Source organism: Drosophila nasuta, chromosome 2L, assembly GCF_023558535.2.
Source record: "Drosophila nasuta strain 15112-1781.00 chromosome 2L, ASM2355853v1, whole genome shotgun sequence".
Lineage (NCBI taxonomy): Eukaryota > Metazoa > Arthropoda > Insecta > Diptera > Drosophilidae > Drosophila > Drosophila nasuta.
Genome location: NC_083455.1, coordinates 405,547 through 425,892, shown reverse-complemented (window position 1 = coordinate 425,892; position 20,346 = coordinate 405,547). Strand labels below are relative to the sequence as shown.

The 20,346-nt window shown below is 36.4% G+C and overlaps 1 protein-coding gene across 1 annotated transcript; it reads left to right on the top strand.

The window, feature by feature from the left end:
- The first annotated feature begins 5,620 nt into the window (after positions 1 to 5,620).
- LOC132783399 (gamma-aminobutyric acid type B receptor subunit 1) lies at positions 5,621 to 20,343 on the top strand. Its single transcript, XM_060788538.1, has 17 exons — positions 5,621 to 6,447; positions 8,180 to 8,434; positions 11,905 to 12,039; positions 12,130 to 12,300; positions 12,358 to 12,573; positions 12,645 to 12,811; positions 12,887 to 13,130; positions 13,189 to 13,338; positions 14,917 to 15,059; positions 15,124 to 15,247; positions 15,311 to 15,427; positions 15,494 to 15,701; positions 15,772 to 16,028; positions 16,106 to 16,243; positions 16,306 to 16,507; positions 17,802 to 19,989; positions 20,255 to 20,343. Exons 2-16 carry the CDS (start codon positions 8,183 to 8,185, stop codon positions 17,822 to 17,824), a joined length of 2,547 nt encoding a protein of 848 aa, XP_060644521.1. The 5' UTR covers positions 5,621 to 6,447; positions 8,180 to 8,182; the 3' UTR covers positions 17,825 to 19,989; positions 20,255 to 20,343.
- Positions 20,344 to 20,346: the final 3 nt, after the last annotated feature.

The window sequence follows — 20,346 nt, the reverse complement described above, 5'->3', positions numbered from 1 at the left end:
TTGATTTTGTACATATGTACATATTATGAACTGGAATTTAGCGGCATTTACCTTTATTTATTACTCCATTAATAATACATATGTATAAACAATTAAGATCAGTAACTAATTTTATTATGAACGTAATGCTCAGATAAGAATAATTTTATATTTATGCCAATTCGATTTTACTGGCATTGACAAATTATCACCTATTTGCAGTCTTCAAATAAAAAAACAAGTCAAAAAGCTACAGTCGAGGGTGCTTGACAGTGAGATACCCGCTACCCATTTTGAATAATTATACCAAAAATACTAAAAATATACCAAATATACTATTTGTACCGCGATATAGTACCACATTTAAAATATACCATAGTCAACCAAAGCAACTAGACCCCTAGTAAGTAGGCGTTTTTGCCCATACAAAAGTATTTCTTTAATAACTTCAATAATCTGATCGCAACCAAATTTTTGGGAATCATAACTTTTTTTATTTTATTATTGTATATACCAAAATTTGCAGCTCTAGCTTTAAAATTACGCTTGTTATTCGATTTTTGTTGATTTTCGAGGGCGGAAGTGGGTGTGGCAACATTTTAAAACAAACTTGATCTGCGTGCAAACATAACAAATGCTGTCGAAAAATTATAGCTCAATCTCTTATAGTCTCTGAGATCCAGTGTTTTATATGGACAGACAGACAAACGGACATGGCTAGATCGTCTCGGCTGTTGATGCTGATCAACAATATATATACTTTATAGGGTCGGAGATGCCTCATTCTGCCTATTACATATTTACATTTCCTCCATAAAGTAGAATTTGCTTTGGCTGACAAGCATGTTTTGTATTCTATGATATACGAAAAACAACTTATGATATATTTTAGTTTTATTGGTATATTTTGCTGATAAAACGGCTTTCATTGAAATATTCTTGTCTTTAACTGTATTTATACTAACAACAAGTACTTGAAAGATGTGACTGCGATCTCTGATCGCATCAGGAATCATAAATACTGTAAGTATTATTGTATGCGTCAAAAATCGATTTTATCTTCAAAATTTCTCTGGCTATTGGATTTTCTTTCTTTGCATGCAACAATTTGAAAAAAAAAAAATTGATCTGCGTGCAAAAATAACAATTGCTTATGCTTAATTGTTATACTATAATATTCTTTTGCCCTATGGGTAGCGGGTATAAAAAGTTTTAAATTACTATTTTAAACGTAAAGTATGTAGTGAAGTTTCCCTATTATACTATTAATGTTATCGTAAGCAAGTTTTAAGGGCTGAATGAATTTGATCTGCGTTCAAAAAAAGTACTCAGTGCTATCGGAGAAAAACTATTGATCTATCTCTTAGAGTTCCTGAGGTCCGATGTTATATACGAACTTACAAATGGTCATATATGGCTGTATCACCACGGCTATTGACGCTGATCAAGAATCTATAAACTTAATGGGGTCGGAAACAGTTCCTTCTACCTGTTACATACACTACCTGTAGGCACAAAGTTAGAGCAACCCTTCTTCGTAACACAGATCAAATGTTCTTTTTACTTAGTTTTTATGATAAATTACCGTTCTAAACTTTTTGTAAGTTTGAACTTTGTTCTGTTCGATTATTCGATGAGCGCAAATAAGTTATGGTTTTATTAACTTGTCGGTTAGATGAAACCATGAGGTATTATTTGATGACAAAAATGGAAAATATTGTTCATTTTTGTTTTGATGTAGGGCACGTTAGCTTTGCAAAAGTTGTGTTCATTGAAACGTTAATTAGATGCACTTGAACTTGTAGGTCTAACTATGATAAACGGTTTCTCCCAGCATTTGCCGTTTTTACTGGTCGTTAATATTTAATCAGTGAATACATATACATATGTACTATATATGCTTTTTCTTTAATTTCTATAGAACTACTGATGATTATTTATTAAACTCTTTATTCTGTTCAGTATCAGTCTACTGCCTTGCTCTCTCTCATTCCTTTACTTCTAGTTGAAAGGGACCCAAATTTTATTTAAAAGAATTATTGTAAATCAACCCTCGCCATACAAACAGTGACAATCTCTAATACGAAAGCTTTGATAACGAAGCTTTCTACCAACGAACTCGAAAATTGGAAGTTCACACCGCTTTCGAGAAGCTCATTGGAAGGACGTCGACATGGACACGGACCAAGACACGAGCATGAGCATACAAGGAGAGCGCGCACAGCTGTTGCTTTCACAGCGACGGCGCCTTTGAAGGACATCGGGCAAAGGTTAGTCCTGACGTTTACGTTGCCGGGTCGTGCCCGAGACCGAGACCGTTTACCAAGTGCGGGCCTGTGCCTGGCATTCAATGCATCAATGAATTATTATAGCTCAAGTGTAAATAAATATTTGATATCACAGCGAAGGTACGAAGGAGAGTGGGGAAAAAGGCATAAATTACTCCATTGATTGGATGGCGAACACGGCATGACAGCAAAACGGATAATCGTTTGGTTTTTTTTCTTGTGTCTGACTCACACGCATGCAGCTCTCTCGCTTTCCCTCACTTTTCCTCTCTGTCTCTCCCAGTCACTTTCGCTCTCTCTCTCTCTCTCTCTGTCTCTCTCTCTCTCTCTCTCTGTATTCTGGACTCTTTGCCTTTCTCTCTCCGTGTATATTGCTTTTTTGTAATGCTTTTCTCATCTGCAAGTTCTTGTCAGATAATTTCATTATTTAAAGTTTTGCTCATAAAAATAAACTTTGGGCGTAAAGTTTAAATTTGTTTTGCACACACGCACCCACACACGCTCACACACAAGTTCAGAGAAGAGGAGAGAAATTGTTTACAACAGTCCAGTCCATGTGTGTGTGTTTGTACACGTTGTGTGCATGTGTATAGTACGCTTTGTTTAAAGTAGAACGTGCGTATTTAGAAGGCAAACAACAAAACTGTTTACACACACACACGACTCGTACTGCCTCGTGAACCAGCTTTGTCCCTTGTCGCTTACGCTGAGCCCTGACGCCTCATCTCACTCTCTCCTCTCTCTGCCCGTCCTGTTTGGCAGTGCACGCTTTGCACTGATTGGCCCTAATGAATCTTTTTGTTACCTCATGCAGCCGCCTGCGCATTGTTCTGTGCGGTCTATGCAAATTAGTTCACTTTTAACCCATATGCAGCACACAGTATTTTCAGGCCCTAAATGTGCGAGCGCTATAGCTTTTAAGGACAGAAGGTTGCCTTCAATTGCATTACTAAATTTAATGATATAAACTTTGTTTATAACTGTTGGATGCATATAGTACTTTATTGTTGTTTACATTTCTAGGCTACTTATTCGTTGCACGTAATAAAAAAACGCCATAACAAATAAACTAAACTAAATTCAAAAAAGTTACATATATGTAACATATGAATATTTTACTTCCTTACTTTTTATTTGCTTTTATCAATAGAATAATAGCTTATAATTCAGAAACTTCATTACGTACTTTACTTAGATTTCGCTTACAAAAAGTATTTAACTACAATAGTCACTAGATACGGACTTATCTTGGTTACAAGTTTCACGTTTTTGGTCAATCCTGAAGTACGAAGAGGGTTAAATCATTTTTGCACAATGGCTTGTCGGGCAGCTGAGTTTCCAGCATACACAATCACATATTATGCAGTGAGTCTGAGCGTATGTGTATGTGTCAACGTGGGCCACTGACAGTCGGGAAAGGTAGGAAGATGAGTGGCCTTACGTTACGTATACGCAATGGGTACAAACAAAATACACACCGCAATGTTTATTCTGTAAGCCTGTCGAGGCAAGCGAGCGAATAAGTGTCTATGCGCCAGTCAGTATATGTGTCAGTGTGTTGTGTGCGTCTATGTGTGTGCACCTCGTGAAATGCATAACTGGATGTGAATGTGTATGGAGAGTGGTGTATGAGTGTGTTTTGTAACGACTTGTGTTTATTCAACCGCATAGAACAATGTGAAAAACGCATGCCAGGCATTTGCCTTTGTTGTGCTCCTCTTACGCTATTTGCCTCCCCCCTGTGGCTTTGGCGCCAGCTCCTTGTTCTCCTTGTGTATGCTAAACTTTTTATAAGGATTGGCCCCAGGGCGAGCTCAAGGGGTGATGGGCAAGCACGAAGCGTGCAACAATTTAAAAAGATCTGTGTGTGTGTGTGTGTGCATGTCAGCACGTCCCTCTGCAGAGGGATGTGTGTCAGGACTTGCAGGATGTGTCGAGCAGAGAGCAGAGCCCTGCTTGGAGTATGTTAATCTTTTTTTGGTTCTGTCCAATAGAAAAACTTGAACTTTGTCTTTAATGTTTGAGTGATTCATTTTATTCATGATTAATATGAATATCAACAAAGGTTTAAAACTTGAATAAAGTTTTAACTGTGGATCATCAGAACTGAAAACACAGTCGGGTCTTGGCCCTATTGTATCCTTTAACTCTGTCAGCAATGTAACCCGAACTCAAAAGTGAGTCAACTATAATTTGACTATCATTGATTTTGCATTCAAATGCGTGTACTTACTCTTTGGCTACATAATACGCAAATTGAATCCTTGCCGTTGAGTACACGTACTTTATTTTGCAGTTGTAATCCTGATTTATTCATTACAAATAGCAAACTAATTGGCTAAGCCGGAAATATATCGATTTAAAATTCAATAAGCTTGAGCCTTGATAAGCTCATCAAACATGCACGAGCCAGGACAGCATTAGGGTTACGGCTAGGACTATTATATGCTTCGGTATGTGTGCGTATGGGTGTGTGTGTGTGCTACAAGGGACATTAGCTTAAGGCGTGGCATTTGGGAAATGACTGGCTACCATGCAGTTGTTTTCTTGGTCTGTTGTTGTGTTTTGTGTTGTTATTTGGCTGCCTTGTTGTGAAGTGCACACACACGACAAAAGGTCAACTCGGCAAGTAAGTTAAATGACAAGGACCTCACCTTGCTCATGTCCGTGCTCCTGCTCGTGCCTGTGTTCGTGTTCGGGTTCGTGTCCGTGTCCGTGCCCATGGATATTACCGCGGGTCTTGCTGCCTAACTGTGCGTGTTTGCATGTTTGGATGTCTTACGACCTCAAAACTTTGGCATGCAATGCCACGCCAGGCTTGGATGGGGCCAGCTAAGCTAAGCTAGGCCAATAATAATGGCTTTCACTTTCAAAACAAACGCCAAGCACGGCGCTGACATTGGCCATAAGTTAAAGCCAATCGTCGTCCTTCGCTGCTGTTTGACAATTCAAAAACGAAAAGCCGGTCACATGCTCTTCTTTCCACAACTCCACAGCAAGCCCATATTTGTTTTTTTTTATTTTGTTTTTTGGAGCACGAAACACAAGCAAAGTCCTGACACCCTGAAGTCTGGTCTGGTGAGCGCCTGGCCAAGTGGCCTCTGGTCATAATTATGGTGCTCACAATTGACTGTTATCAACTTCGCGCCCACTAAAATCAAACTTTACCAACACTTAGACACATTTGCCTAACTGGAAGCTACGGAGCGACGTTGACTTCCAGTCGCTCAGCAATAAAGGCACGCCGAACGAAAAGCTTACTCAAAGCTTTAAGCGCTACCTTTCAGCCTGCTGCCAGCGATGCCTACGCGAAGTCTCTTTTCGCTTGCCAAGCTAAAGTTGGCGGTGTGAATGTCAGTCATGGAGTTCCAGTCGTCGGATACATGTGGAACGCAGCGAACACAAAACAGCGCGCCTCGCCCCGAAATACAATGCGAAGAAAATTTTTACAAAAGTTGTGTATAAAAGAAGTGAAGTAACTGCAACCTCTGTATATATATACATTTATTTGTGTATATATGAGTGTGAATTAATATATAAATTAATATGTTTGCCAAATATGTTACAAATTCTAAACTCGACAAGTGACGCAAAAAGTTTAATTTAAAATTTAATGAAATAATAAAAGTGTGAAAAATTGAACATAAATGTCGTACATTACAGCATTTGATTATCGTTAAAAAATCTAGATTGGGAAAAAATAGAAAGCAAGAGAAAAACCGTAGCTGATAAAAAATTTAAAATTCAATTTAAAGCTTTTGTAAAGCTCCACGCCCCGTCGGCTATTGTTGTTGTTGTTGTTGTTGTCGTGGGTGCCGTGTGTTGCAGAAGTAGCAACAAATGCAGCTGCAACTGCAGCGGGAAGCAAACTAATAATCATCATTTAAGGATGATCTGCTCGGCTTACGGCATTTCATTAAAATGGATTTGCGCCAATACCAACGCGCTAAGCTGCATTTGTGCAACGGATTATCGATTGTAGTGCGCAGTCATCAAACAATCCAACAGCAACATAGTGCAAAGAATAATACCAACAACAACCACTGAGCTTGAGTTTTAGTTTTTGGGCCTTCACAAAAAGTTTTGTATCTTATGAAACAATTGACGTGCCGGCCAAGGCAGCAGCAGCAGCAGCAGCAACCAACAAAATCGCAACACATTTTTAAACGGCATACGCAAAGTAAGTGAAATGAAATGAAGTTAAGTGTAACGTGAAGTGAATTGAAGTGAAATGAAGTGAGATGAGCTGCACTGAGCAAACCAGAGCAGTGTCAAAGCGTTAAGGCATGCCAAATTGAGGATTGAGGTAGTGAAGCGTGGTAAAGTGCCATTCGCACTTCTCGCGTAATTATTGAACCCGCGTAATACCTGAAACTAGGTCAGCGGAAGTTGGCCATCAACCAGCAGCCGCCACAAGGAGTAAATTGCAACGAAACCTGCGACAATATCAAAAACAAAACTAAGCACAGCCCTTAGGCCAGGTGACAACGTACCAAGTAGTACTTAGAAATCGTGGAACATCTGATTACCGATTACAGAGTCGATGTCGTTGTCGTCTGTCGAAAGGTGTCGATAATCGAGCGAGCGCGCGTATCAAAACAATTCCGAACAAGTAATGTTGCCTACCAATAGGGGCCAAAACATTATATATTTTTGCCTACCTTCGAGAGCACTGTCATTCAATAACCACAACGGTCATATTCTGTGCACGCGTGCGGCGTGTTTAGAGTGGCTGTGTGTATCTACTGTGTCTCACAGTCCAACACACACACACATAAATACATACACGGACTCACACTGTTAGAGACAAGCGCGCAATGAGAGTAGCGGGGAGAAAACAGCCGCGAAACAGATTTCGATAGCAGCAGCAGAAGCAGCAGCCTGCTCCACGATGGAGAAGGGCGAATATATGTATTTTGTTGTTTTTTTTTCTGCTTCTTTTTCTTCTTCGTCTTCGTCTTCGCCTTCGTTTTGGTCTTCACATATAAAACAGCAATTGCTTGCCGAAGTATAGAAGAAGACGTTTTGCGGTTCGACAAAAGCGTGTAGAGTGCGCGAGATGGAGAGAGGGGTTAAAAAACAAGAGAAAGACGAAGCGTGTATGGTTAGTCGTAAGGCTATAAAACGAATTGCCAAAGCACCCAAAAAATCAACAAAAAGTGACCTTGCAGCACTAAAAACAAAAAGAAAGAAACAACAAAATCAGCAGAAAATAGAATCTAATTATTTATTTATTGGTTTCCACAAATATCAGCCTAAAAGCCTTAAAAACCACATTAGCCAAAAAAGAAACACTACGAATATAGTCGACTTGCAACAACTGCTTTTAGTTCATGTTGACCTTTCACCGAATTAGACGTGTAAAAATATATACGAAATGCAATCGTGTAACATAATACTATAAATATGTTATATTTGGGAATTATATTACATTAAAAAAGTACCCTCAGGGTTATGAAATATAGGATACATAATGTACATATTGATAGGTAAGGATAAGATTTGATTTTCGTTAAGCACATATATATCAATTTTACTGAAGTAGTTTATCAAATTATAGCCACAGAGTCAACATTTCGTATACTATAAAGTATTTTTACATTCTGTACCAAAATCGCAAATGGATTTTTCAAAATATGGAAGAAATGGAATGTTAAAGGTCACGACAAGTAGGCTTTATAACAAATTGGATATCGCGTAAAAATTGGGTTGGTTCGATGTAAGCAAGACCAAAGCAAAGAGTCACACAAAGAGTCTTCGGTTTCTCATTTCACATTTGTGATTTCTCATTTCTGGTTGACCGTTGACCGTTCCCCGTTTTCCGTTTCCCGTTTCTTGATTGCCCTTATCCAATGTCGTTTTGTTTGATTTTGGTATTCGGATGCGGTAATCACATTTGAGCATTTCAACAGGATATGACAAGTGATGGTGCTGTTACGTTTTGGATATTTTTGCTTTGTTTGATCGGCTCGCCGCATTTGGAGGGCAGCGAGGCGGGTAGGCCGGATGAGCTGCATATCGGCGGCATCTTTCCCATTGCGGGCAAAGGAGGATGGCAGGGTGGGCAGGCATGCATGCCCGCCGCAAGACTGGCATTGGATGATGTCAACAAGGAGCCAAATCTGCTGCCAGGTTTCAAGCTCATCCTGCACAGCAACGACAGCGAGGTGAGTCTGCATGTAACATTACTTACTATATATTGAACCATCCCACTATGTACTACATAACACAACACTCTTGAAATAAGCTGCCACAGATCACCATTTATACTCACAATATTTACATCCGTAGATATGAGTATCTGAAAGTATATACATATGTATGTATGTGCGATTAGTTGGGATCCCTTGGGTGCGACCTAAGTATGTTGCTTAGTTTTTGTGTTTTGTTTTTGTGACCATTTCCGTTTTGTCACTTCCCGAATGGTTCCGCCGAGGAAGCACCGAGGGTGCGTAGTCAGAGGAGGGGCAACTTGGCATTCATTAGCATATTTCTCTAGGGGAAGACACAGCAGCGAGCGTTTTATTATGCTTTTGTTATATTGCGCATAAAGGGTATTCGACGAGGGTTTTCTCAAAATCAAATTCTCCTAATTTTGATCAAAGTCTTAATTGGACTGTGTAAAATGTATGTTCATATTTGTTATGTATAATAATTGTTTTATTAATATAAATTTTACATGAACACAAAGCATAATAGTAAAATAAAGTAAAGCGTCTTCGTTGTAATCTCAGTATTATTTGGAGCACAAACTTGCGATTCATTCATTCAACATTAGTCACACAGATTGTGGAAACTTTAGAGGACCTACTATGATTAATATGAGAGTTAGAGAAAGCTTAGGAGTAGAATTAAGTTTATTATAGTAAAAATGAGTTTTTTATAAAAGCTTGTTAAAGTGTAGGTTAAACCGATAAGCGAGCACATGTAAAATTGTGAGAATAGAGCTACCATAATAGTTATACACTTCACTTTATATTGAAAGTAGATGAAGTTTATTTTAGATTTTAACATCCTTCATTCTACAAATCGAAAAATATAATATAATTACCACAGAAATATTTATTTGGTTAACAAATTCATAACTCAATGATTCCAGAAATATTAGTTGCAATGGAATAAATAGCTACCAAGTTATTTGAGAAGCAGTTTAGTATCACAAAAGAACCGTATGCATCTGAAGGGTTTAAGTTACTATTTTAATCATTATGATTTCCATTTTTATATAACGAAGATATATACATATGTACATTATTATCAGGAGCGTACCTTCTTATTAGCAATATACTGTAATAAGGTTCCCTCTGCATGTTTTTCCGTTGATTTGGATTTTTCAAAGCATTCAAAATTTGAGCGGTTTTATGTAGTAGTTGATTTTAGGAACGCAACTCACTTATGTGGTCTTTTCAATGTGAAAGTTCTCCTTCTGTATATGCTTGCCTGTGTAAGTGTATTTACTGGTATAAATGTCATATGTCATAATTAATGGATAGTTTGTTAGTCGCAAGCTTGCACGATATTTTGTCGGTGCTCCGCTTTGTGGCCAGCACTCGTAAGCTCTTACGAATAGAGCGAAAGTAAATTTGGAACTGCTTTACAGTTATAGTTACAGTTACAGCTATCATACATTTACATTTACAGTTACAAGAACAGAGCCTTATGTATCTTTATTTATAGGCGGACCTCATTAGTTTTAAGTGAACGAAATCTGAACAACTTGTTTTGAGTTTTATATGAGGTCACTTCGTTGCGTTGAGCCCATCATTTGAGCTATTTTTATTCAAGGTTGTCAGTCAAACCTGACCAAACACACATAATCATATACATATACATAGCATGTATTATATACCGACACTGTTACTCACTCACAAACACATACAAAGTGTATGTACATAGTAAGTTGAGTTCAGTTCGGTTCACTTCGCTGCGCTTCACGCTCAACAGAGACTTTTCTGACTGTCGACTCAGGACTTACGACTGTCGACTGCCGACTGTCGACTGACTACTCTGCTAATATATAGCTTAGCAAACAGCTTCCGTTAAATGCTGCATAATTAGTTGGCATCTCCGAGCTGTGCCCTCTACGTGTCACAGCACCATCATCATTGCCAAACCCATCACATGCCATCATAATGCGACAAGCGGCAAAGGCCGCACGCTTTGACAGCGGCTTTAGCTTTAGCTTTGGCTGTGGCTTTTACTTTTACTTTTGCGTTCGCAGTCGCTATTTCCCTTTGCTTGACCTACTTTAATGTGTGAAATGTCCCAACGCAGAAAAACACACGTCTGTACTAAAATTATTAAACAAGAGCTCATAATGCGGCAAGCCTAGGATTTATTCATGTCCTGGAATATGTACACATTCTTCTCTATCCCCCTATCCCCCACTCTCCCTTCTCCTTCTCGATGTCGCCCTCATTCAGAACAACATGAAATGCGTACATAAAAAGTTGAGCCACTAAGCAGACACGAGTCCCAACAATTACAATGTTTTTTTACACGCAATCCGAAACTTAATATACTGAAAACAAAGCGAAAATGAGTATTTCATTTTTGTCGCAATTGAGTGAATAATACTTCCGCTATTGCGAATGCAAATGAGTGCATTTTCCATATCTAATTAATGGCAGACAACATCAAAAATCAATTAAGAATTGTGTAAACGAATCAGACAAAGATTTGTCATTCTGTATAGAGCAAGCTGATTGAATGAAAAGGAGGAAGGAAAAATAAGTTTACTCTGCGCTGCACAGAAAGAAAATAAAATTCTATAATAATTCAAGAAAATCCATTAATTAAACAAAATATATTAGCTTAAAAAGATACATTTTTGAATGGAATGTATTATTAGCAAAGCTTACAAATTATCCGCGATATTGAAGTTAGATTGTTTTTTTTTAAAGTATTCCTTATATTTTATATACATGTTTTAAAAACAAAAATGATAAATCTGAATCACGCATTTGCAAATTTTAGGTTAAAGTAGTGGATAATTATAACATTAAAATTCTTTATTTATGACAATAACTTTGTACTAAATGGAAATGTATGAGGCGGAATGCATCTTCGACCCCATAAATTACTTATGCACATACATATTGTATTAATCATCGCCAACAGACGATTCGATATAGCCATATCCCATTCGTATGAATTAAAGATATTAATTGATAGAGCTACATTTTGTACACCACTTCTTAGATTTTGTTTTAACACCCAACACCGCCCAAGTAATCGAAAACAAGAGAATAGCAGGCGTGTTTTAAAGCTAGGTACACAGAATGACAACTATAGCCTTTTGATTCCAGATTATTGAATTGCGGTGAAATGAAAACTTAGAAGTAAATCGAGTATCGTAATGACCGACATACATATGTATATAATATTCTATATGAAGTTAGCATAGGAAGTTTTGTTAGTCTACTAAGGGGTATCTCACAGTCGATAACATGAGACTGTAGCTTTATTTTATATAGATCAACGTTGAATCGTTCATTTTTACTTATTTATTATTAAACTTAATACATGAATAACTATTTCTATGGCTAGTAGAGTAAGCTAAGTACTTAGATCAATATAAAAATCATATTTTGACAATATAACGGAGCTTTAAATTCTAATTAAACTTTACCTCTAGTGTGAACCTGGTTTGGGTGCCAGTGTGATGTATAATCTACTTTACAACAAGCCGCAAAAGCTGATGTTGCTGGCAGGATGCAGCACCGTGTGCACCACTGTGGCAGAGGCAGCCAAAATGTGGAATCTAATTGTTGTGAGTACATTACCAACAATACGGTGTTCAAATCATTTAATACCTACATATGTACGTCAAATTACACATTTTATCGCGGTATTATTGCAGCTTTGTTATGGAGCCTCAAGTCCTGCCCTATCCGATCGCAAGCGTTTTCCAACACTGTTCCGAACGCATCCCTCGGCAACGGTACACAATCCTACGCGCATCAAGCTAATGAAAAAGTTCGGCTGGTCCCGTGTGGCCATCTTACAACAGGCCGAAGAAGTATTCATATCGGTAGGGAAGCTAACTATCCAATTTTGAATTTATTGACTTCTCTTCCTTCGTTGATAGACTGTAGAGGATCTCGAGAATCGTTGCATGGAAGCTGGCGTCGAAATCGTAACTAGACAATCATTTCTATCCGATCCAACAGACGCCGTGCGTAATCTTAGACGTCAAGATGCCCGCATCATTGTGGGTCTTTTTTATGTGGTGGCAGCGAGACGAGTTCTCTGCGAGATGTATAAACAACAGCTTTACGGACGTGCACACGTTTGGTTTTTTTATTGGTGAGACGCACAAGATTTTTGAAGGAACAAATTGCATATGATTGTATTTACTTTAAATCACCACTTTCAGGTTGGTACGAGGACAACTGGTACGAGGCAAACTTGGAGAACGAGGGCATTACCTGCACTGTGGAGCAAATGAGAATCGCAGCAGAGGGACATCTTACAACTGAGGCGCTCATGTGGAATCAGAACAATCAGACAACAATTTCCGGCATGACTGCCGAGGAATTTCGGTAGATTATTATCAACATTTTATGCAGATGATTATTATTGTGCAATTATGTTATATATATTTTTTTTTTTTGCAGACATCGACTGAATCAAGCCCTTATTGATGAGGGCTATGACATTAACCATGACCGCTATCCAGAAGGCTACCAGGAGGCGCCGCTGGCTTACGACGCTGTCTGGAGTGTGGCATTAGCTTTCAACAAAACAATGGAACGGTTAACTTCGAGAAAGAAATCGCTAAGAGATTTCACGTACACGGACAAGGAAATCGCCGATGACATCTATGCGGCCATGAACTCAACCCAGTTTTTAGGCGTATCGGTAAATGTTCTGAAATCCAACTGAATTTCTAAACATAAACATACGACCATAATTCCAGGGAGTGGTTGCATTCAGCTCACAGGGCGATCGTATAGCCCTCACTCAAATCGAACAGATGGTAAATGGGAAATATGAGAAGCTAGGATATTACGACACCCAGCTGGATAATCTTACTTGGCTAAATATGGAACAATGGATTGGTGGCAAGGTGAGCTTTAACTATATATTATATACAACTTTGCAAAAATTAATAATAAATAATAATGCAAAACTAACAAATCATCTTGTGAAGTTAAATACAAACACGAATACAAAAACTATTGGGAAACTGTAAACTCAGAAATACTCTTCAGATATGATTATGATAACGATTTGTAATTAAAACAGGACTCTTCTGCTTCCTCTGCAATTATTTTAAGCAAAGTTAAAATTGCAGTGCGTCGGTTCTAACGCAAGACACCTACTCCGAATGTAAATCAGCTTTTGCCACTAAACTATAAAAAGCGAGCAACAAAATTATAAAAAAAAATTGAAGCAATTATTGTATAAAAATCAGTAAAGCAATTTGCATTGCTGGGGCGTATGTAAAATCATAAACATCATTTTGTAGTAAACTTTATACCGTGGTGAGCTCCGTTTAGTAATAATTGATGCGGAAGAATGTTGTCCGATATTTTCACATTTCTCAAGTAACATATCTTGCGTTTTTTCTTATGCCCCGTTTCGACAGTCACTCCGTTTATTAAAATTACAGTTCTTCTTCCACAGCCACGAATGGAAACAAGTAAGAAAGCTACAGTCGAGTGTGCTGTGAGATATCGCTACCCATTTTGAATAGAAGCAAAATATTGCGGGATTATTCTCAAAATATACCAAAAATACTACAAGAATACTAAAATTATACCAAATGGTATATTTGGTATATCGATACAACAATCGAAACAACTAAGACCCCTTTTAAGTAGGTGCTTTTGCCCATACAGGGATCGCAATTACTATAGTCATTATTGTATATACCAACAAATCTCCCTCTATCTCTTATAGTCTCTGAGATTCAGTGCTTCATACGGACAGACAGACGGACATGGCTAGACCGGCTTTTTTTAATGTTTTTACATGGCAATGTAACATTAGAAATGAATGGAAACTTGACGAGAAAAACCAAGTTGCTGTGCTGAGAAAACGGGGCATTATGAGATTTATCTTGGAGAAAATGTAAAATACCATGCACTACTCATACCTATTCCATTTGCAAATGCTTCAATTCATTCGAATAGTTGCTTAAGGTTCTAAAAAAAAGCATATCAAAAGGAAAAAATATCGAAATATAAAGTTATTTGTTCTTGCTGGTGGCTTATGACTAGTTTTGATTTTGATTTGAAGAGATAATTTTTAAAAACATTTTAACAGCGAGGACCTAATAGTACATTTAAAGAGAATGCCCCGATCCAGAATAGATAGTTTTCTTACATGTTTTATTTTTTTCTGATCGCAACCAAATTTGCAGTACTCATAAGTACTAATAGCTTAGGATTCTAACTCATTATTTGCTCCAGCTGACTTGAGTGAGCGGAAGTGGATAAAATGTAAGACAAACGTATTCTGGAATTTTGTTGTTCAAGAATATATACTTTTAAGTGGATTGGACATGCCATCTTCTGTCTGTTTTACACATTTCCCGTATGCACAAAGGTTTTCTAGATAGTAGCTATACCCAAAATACTCTTCTTATTCCTTAAAGAATGGCAAATTATTACCTATTATTATTTTTTCTAATATTCTATAGGTTCCTCAAGATCGCACAATTGTTACCCATGTGCTGCGAACGGTTTCTTTGCCATTATTCGTCTGCATGGGGACAATCTCTAGTTGTGGCATCTTTGTAGCTTTTGCTCTGATCATCTTCAACATATGGAATAAGCATCGCAGGTAATTAATTCTAAGTGATATGTTTATTCATTAAATGTACTTCTTATACATATTCTGCATTCAGAGTTATACAATCTTCACATCCGGTCTGCAATACCATAATGCTCTTTGGCGTTATCATTTGTCTAATATCAGTCATATTACTGGGCATAGATGGCCGTTTTGTCAGCCCTCACGAATATCCAAAGGTGAACAAACATTCAAAGATATTAATAACATACACACACACTAAAATGCAAAATATTTCCCAGATTTGTCAAGCTCGAGCTTGGCTATTATCCACCGGTTTTACACTTGCGTATGGCGCAATGTTCAGCAAAGTATGGCGAGTGCATCGATTTACAACAAAAGCAAAAACTGACCCGAAGGTAACAAACGTCTTCAACTTTATAAATACAAATTGACTATTAATAAATATTTTCTCTTATGCACAGAAAAAAGTGGAACCTTGGAAGCTATACACCATGGTTTCGGGGCTCTTATCAATAGATTTAGTGATATTACTGTCTTGGCAGATCTTTGATCCGCTGCAGCGAATACTTGAAACATTCCCACTCGAAGATCCAGTATCTACAACTGATGATATTAAAATACGTCCAGAGCTGGAGCATTGTGAAAGTGAACGTAATTCCATGTGGTTAGGTATGATAAAAATATCGCGATTTATAAATCACTTGATTATACTAATTGTATGCGTCATTCCATCGATCAGGACTAGTCTATGGCTTTAAGGGTCTAATACTCGTATTTGGCTTATTCTTGGCCTACGAGACGCGATCCATTAAAGTGAAGCAGATCAACGACTCGCGCTATGTGGGTATGAGCATTTACAATGTGGTCGTGTTGTGCCTGATAACAGCTCCCGTGGGCATGGTCATTGCATCGCAACAGGACGCCTCATTCGCCTTTGTTGCACTAGCTGTGATATTCTGTTGTTTCCTAAGCATGCTGCTGATATTTGTGCCAAAAGTAAGTAAGACCTTGACTTTCTTCAAAAAAAAAAGATCACAACGCAAACCATATTTGAAAAAAAAAACCTTCGACAGGTTATTGAGGTCGTACGACATCCGAAAGATAAGGCAGAATCAAAGTACAATCCAGACTCGGCCATATCGAAAGAAGACGAGGAACGCTATCAAAAATTAGTAACCGAAAACGAGGAATTGCAACGATTAATAACCCAGGTGAAAGTCGATAGCAACGCTATTAAGTGCGGATCTTTTACAAATTGTTGTCCGTTTTGCAGAAAGAGGAAAAGATACGAGTATTACGGCAACGGCTAGTCGAACGTGACGTCAATACGAAGAGCACAGAACTGAATCCCACATCGGGTACCTGTGGTGGCACGGCAACAACATCGCTTGCAATGCAGCCTCAATCAGCTTCAATCATCAACACAACTGCATCCGCACATGCAACGCCCTCAGCTACGCTCGCGATCACACAAGGTAAGTGGCGTCTTTCAATACAAGACTTTAATTCAGCATTCAGAATGCATCGTGCAAGAATGCATCGTTCCACACTATATTCGAAGGTTTTTAAAAGATAATGATCGCTGCTGGACTATCCTCTTTGCAGTAAAAGCAAAACCGTGCGATATTGTTATTAAAATATATCACAAAATATACCAAATTGTCAGCCATGGCTTCTAAATAACTTCTAGCATCTTTATCTGCTCGAACCCAAATCATAAACACTATAATACTAATAGACTTAGTCTTAGTCTTCAACTAAGCACATCTCGAGAGTATATATTTCTATAGGGTCGGAAATGGCACATTCTACGTGTTACATACATTTGCTGGAAGCTGGAAGTTATAATACCCTTCTACCCTATGGGTAGCGGGTATAACTGTTTAGAGCAATAGACCACCTACCCATTTTTGATAAAAACAAGAAGAAAGTGGGATCATCATTTAAAAATGGTAACTTAGAGTACCTACAGTATACCTAAAGTGATATTTCGACATTCAAAATATTGAAGATTCTACTGAAAATTAGTTCTTTCATTTAGCAAGCTCATGTTATCTAAACTTTCATAAACCATTAAAGGTACTTAAAGTTTAAGGACAATTTTTAAAATTGTTTGATGCGAGAACGTATAATAATTATCTTATATTTAAAGGGAATATCCCTAATCAATAATAAAATAATATAAGAAATTGTATACATATATATGCCAATTATACATTTAATTCAATTTAAATTAGTATAATTTTCAGTTTTTGTTATTGTCTTTGATTTATTTTATTTATTATTATATTTATTTATTTTGCAATTTAAAACGCCTAAGCAGTAATTAATATCAGTAAAGATACATAGATGCGTGCAATACATAATATAAGCTACAACGATATACATACATATGTATGTATATATGTATCACTAATAGTCTCTGAGATCTAGGTAATAGGGACAGACATGGCTCTTTCGTCTCGGCTATTGATACTTATCAAGAAGATGCCTGTTACATAAATACCCCTGTGTAGCAGATATCAAACAAATACAAATGTATATTAGAATTTAATAATTGGAAATATATTTCTTTATTTTAAACAAAAAAAGAACTAGTTGTCATACAAATAATTCCTATTACTTATGGTTGAATAATAATAATATAATTGTTTGTTTAAATGCATTGTTAGCTCGCCTTCGAGTTTTGTTTTCCAAGCAAACTTACTTTAAATATGATATTTAAGTTTGATCAAATTTTTATACACAATCTTTACATGTTTCTTGCAGATACTCACGAGCACCGTACATGAAAAAACTTGTCAATTTCCTTTGCGTGATAGGTGAATTATACAAAGAAGCTTCTAAAGTACATTTAATAAATATGTATGTATGCATGTACACGTATGAACTTGAAAAACTTTGTATCAACTTTAAGCTGAGCTAAATAAGAAAATTGGTAGCAGCAATTTTTAGAAATAACTGAAATATTTATTGTACCTTAAATGTGTTTAGAAACTACTTATAAAAAAAATCTTATAAACTTACGGAACCTAATATTAACGATACGGAAAATTTACTAAAATCGTTAGTCTGTAAAGTTAAATCCTTCACAAAGACTAAGTCAAGTCATACCAAACTATTAATAAATTCAATCATGTTGAACTTTAGTCATTTTTAAATTGCGATAGCAAGCAAATTGTTGTGTTAGATACATACATATGGTCTTGCTTAGTGAGCATTTTCCCATAAACCTCTTTTGCTCAGTGCTATCTCCTAGAGCTATACACACATTCCCACACAACGTTTCCCAAGGCGGCCTTTTCCATTTCGTATTTAAATACAAACATATTTATGTTCAGCCGCACCAATACGAGCTCTTAGACTCTAGAACCAGACTTCTAGAAAGTTTGGTGTATTTACTTAGCTTAGGTTAGTGTTAGATTTTGTATAGATCATGTGTCCGAATATGTGTGTGTAAATTTAGGGCGTGTCCAAAAACTCTCGTACTTACATACTATATGTACTCGTTATGCACTCAAATACAATGTTTTAGTAGCTTACATTTTTGGGAGTCAAAGGTAGCACTACCAGGGAAGGAACACATAGCAAACCTTAGATAATGAAATACATAATGGCATAGTTTAGTGTAATCATAATGTAATAAATGCATATATTATATTTGGGGGAGGGGGTGTTATGTGCTAGTACAACATTATGATTTTTATCTACTGTTATATATATAGAAAATGGACGAAAGGAATTTGAAAGCAAAGGAAATTTTTGAACACACTGTAAGTTCTAAAATTGCATTTATAAAATTACGTATGTGAATTAAATGCAACATTATATATTATAATAGGAATTGACATTATTTTAAAAGGTAAAAAAACAAAAGCAAAACCTAAAACCTACTGAAAAGAATTCTCAAAAATGTAATAAATCCAATTGGATCCCTTTTTATTCAATCACTCTAATTCACCACGAAAAGAGCTGTAATAAAATAAACAAATTATCATGAAACACACATTAATAGACAACATCAAATTCCTACGAAATGAAAGACTTTAAACTATAAGCCGTTAAATAAAATACAATAGAACTATACACACCAAATAATGGATAATTATAGACACACACATTCTACGAGTACTTAAGCTAATAAAAATATACACATATACATTTATATGAAAATTAAAGAGCAAAAGGAAATTTATACAATGCAAAAACGACATTTCTAGTTGATATTGTTAAGAATCGTTGGAATTTGTAGATTAATTTGACCGTAATTCATATAGGGAACGCTGTTAGGGTAGCTGTATTTTTAAACATGTTCATGTATATTGTATATAGCATGTTAAGCTAATTTACAATCTCTTCCGACGAAATTGGAAGCGATCATAGCTACAATTGTAATTTTTACTCAAAGTTAAACACGAAACACATAAGTCAAACAATTTTTAATATTTTTGGTTATTTTTTCTTACGTCAAGCTCAGTCACAAAAAACTACCAGAAGTCAGAATTACAACTGCAACACAAAATCCGAATGTTTAAATGTAAACTAAGTAACACTTTAGCAAAGCTAACTGTCGTATATATGAGTAAAGAAAAGTGGATTAATATTTATTTATTTATTTAGTGACAACAAACAAAATAATGGCAGCAAACAATTGTAGCAATATGAAGCAAGAAAACTCGGTATGTTCTTATGAAAGTAACATTAACGAATTAATTTAAAGATTATAAATATATGAAAATTTTACTGAATAAACACAAAGCAAAACCAATAAAAAGTAAAACCAGATTGCAGATAATTGTCTTATATTAAAAGGAACGAAATAAAATGTCAAATGTTGCATGTTTTCGCCGACTACGACCTTAATAAGAAAAATGTTTTTGGCAGAAAGTCAGTTCTTTGACAAATTGATCAAACTTCATCTCAACGATATAAAATTATTGTTCTCAAGGGGTAACAGGTATCCATATATTTTTATGTAAATATCGCAAATTTTAAAATTAACATTAATCTTTATTGAATTAGAATACAGATCTAGTTTTTAATTTGATTTACAATTATTCTAACTGCTTGTAATATCAAAGTGCTAAAGTTAAATCATTACAAATACTCGAGTTTGAGAACAAATTATATTTACAGATTTACATTCGATTGTATTTATTTTTACTTTTTCTTTCCGGCTATGCTAATTTTACCGGCTCTCCCTGCATTTGTCGTTACACAAGCTACTGAGCACGGGATTTGCCATCGCTTACTTTACAAGAGCTTTGGGCAAAAGCTTTAAGCTTTCGATAGCATATTAAGCTGCGAACAGACC

Excerpts from the sequence above, each read along its gene's own strand:
- LOC132783399 (XM_060788538.1), top strand. The coding sequence starts at position 8,183 with ATGACAAGTGATGGTGCTGTTACGTTTTGGATATTTTTGCTTTGTTTG. Across the intron at positions 12,040-12,129 it reads AAATGTGGAATCTAATTGTT|CTTTGTTATGGAGCCTCAAG; the intron begins GTGAGTACATTA and ends GTATTATTGCAG. Across the intron at positions 13,131-13,188 it reads CCCAGTTTTTAGGCGTATCG|GGAGTGGTTGCATTCAGCTC; the intron begins GTAAATGTTCTG and ends CCATAATTCCAG.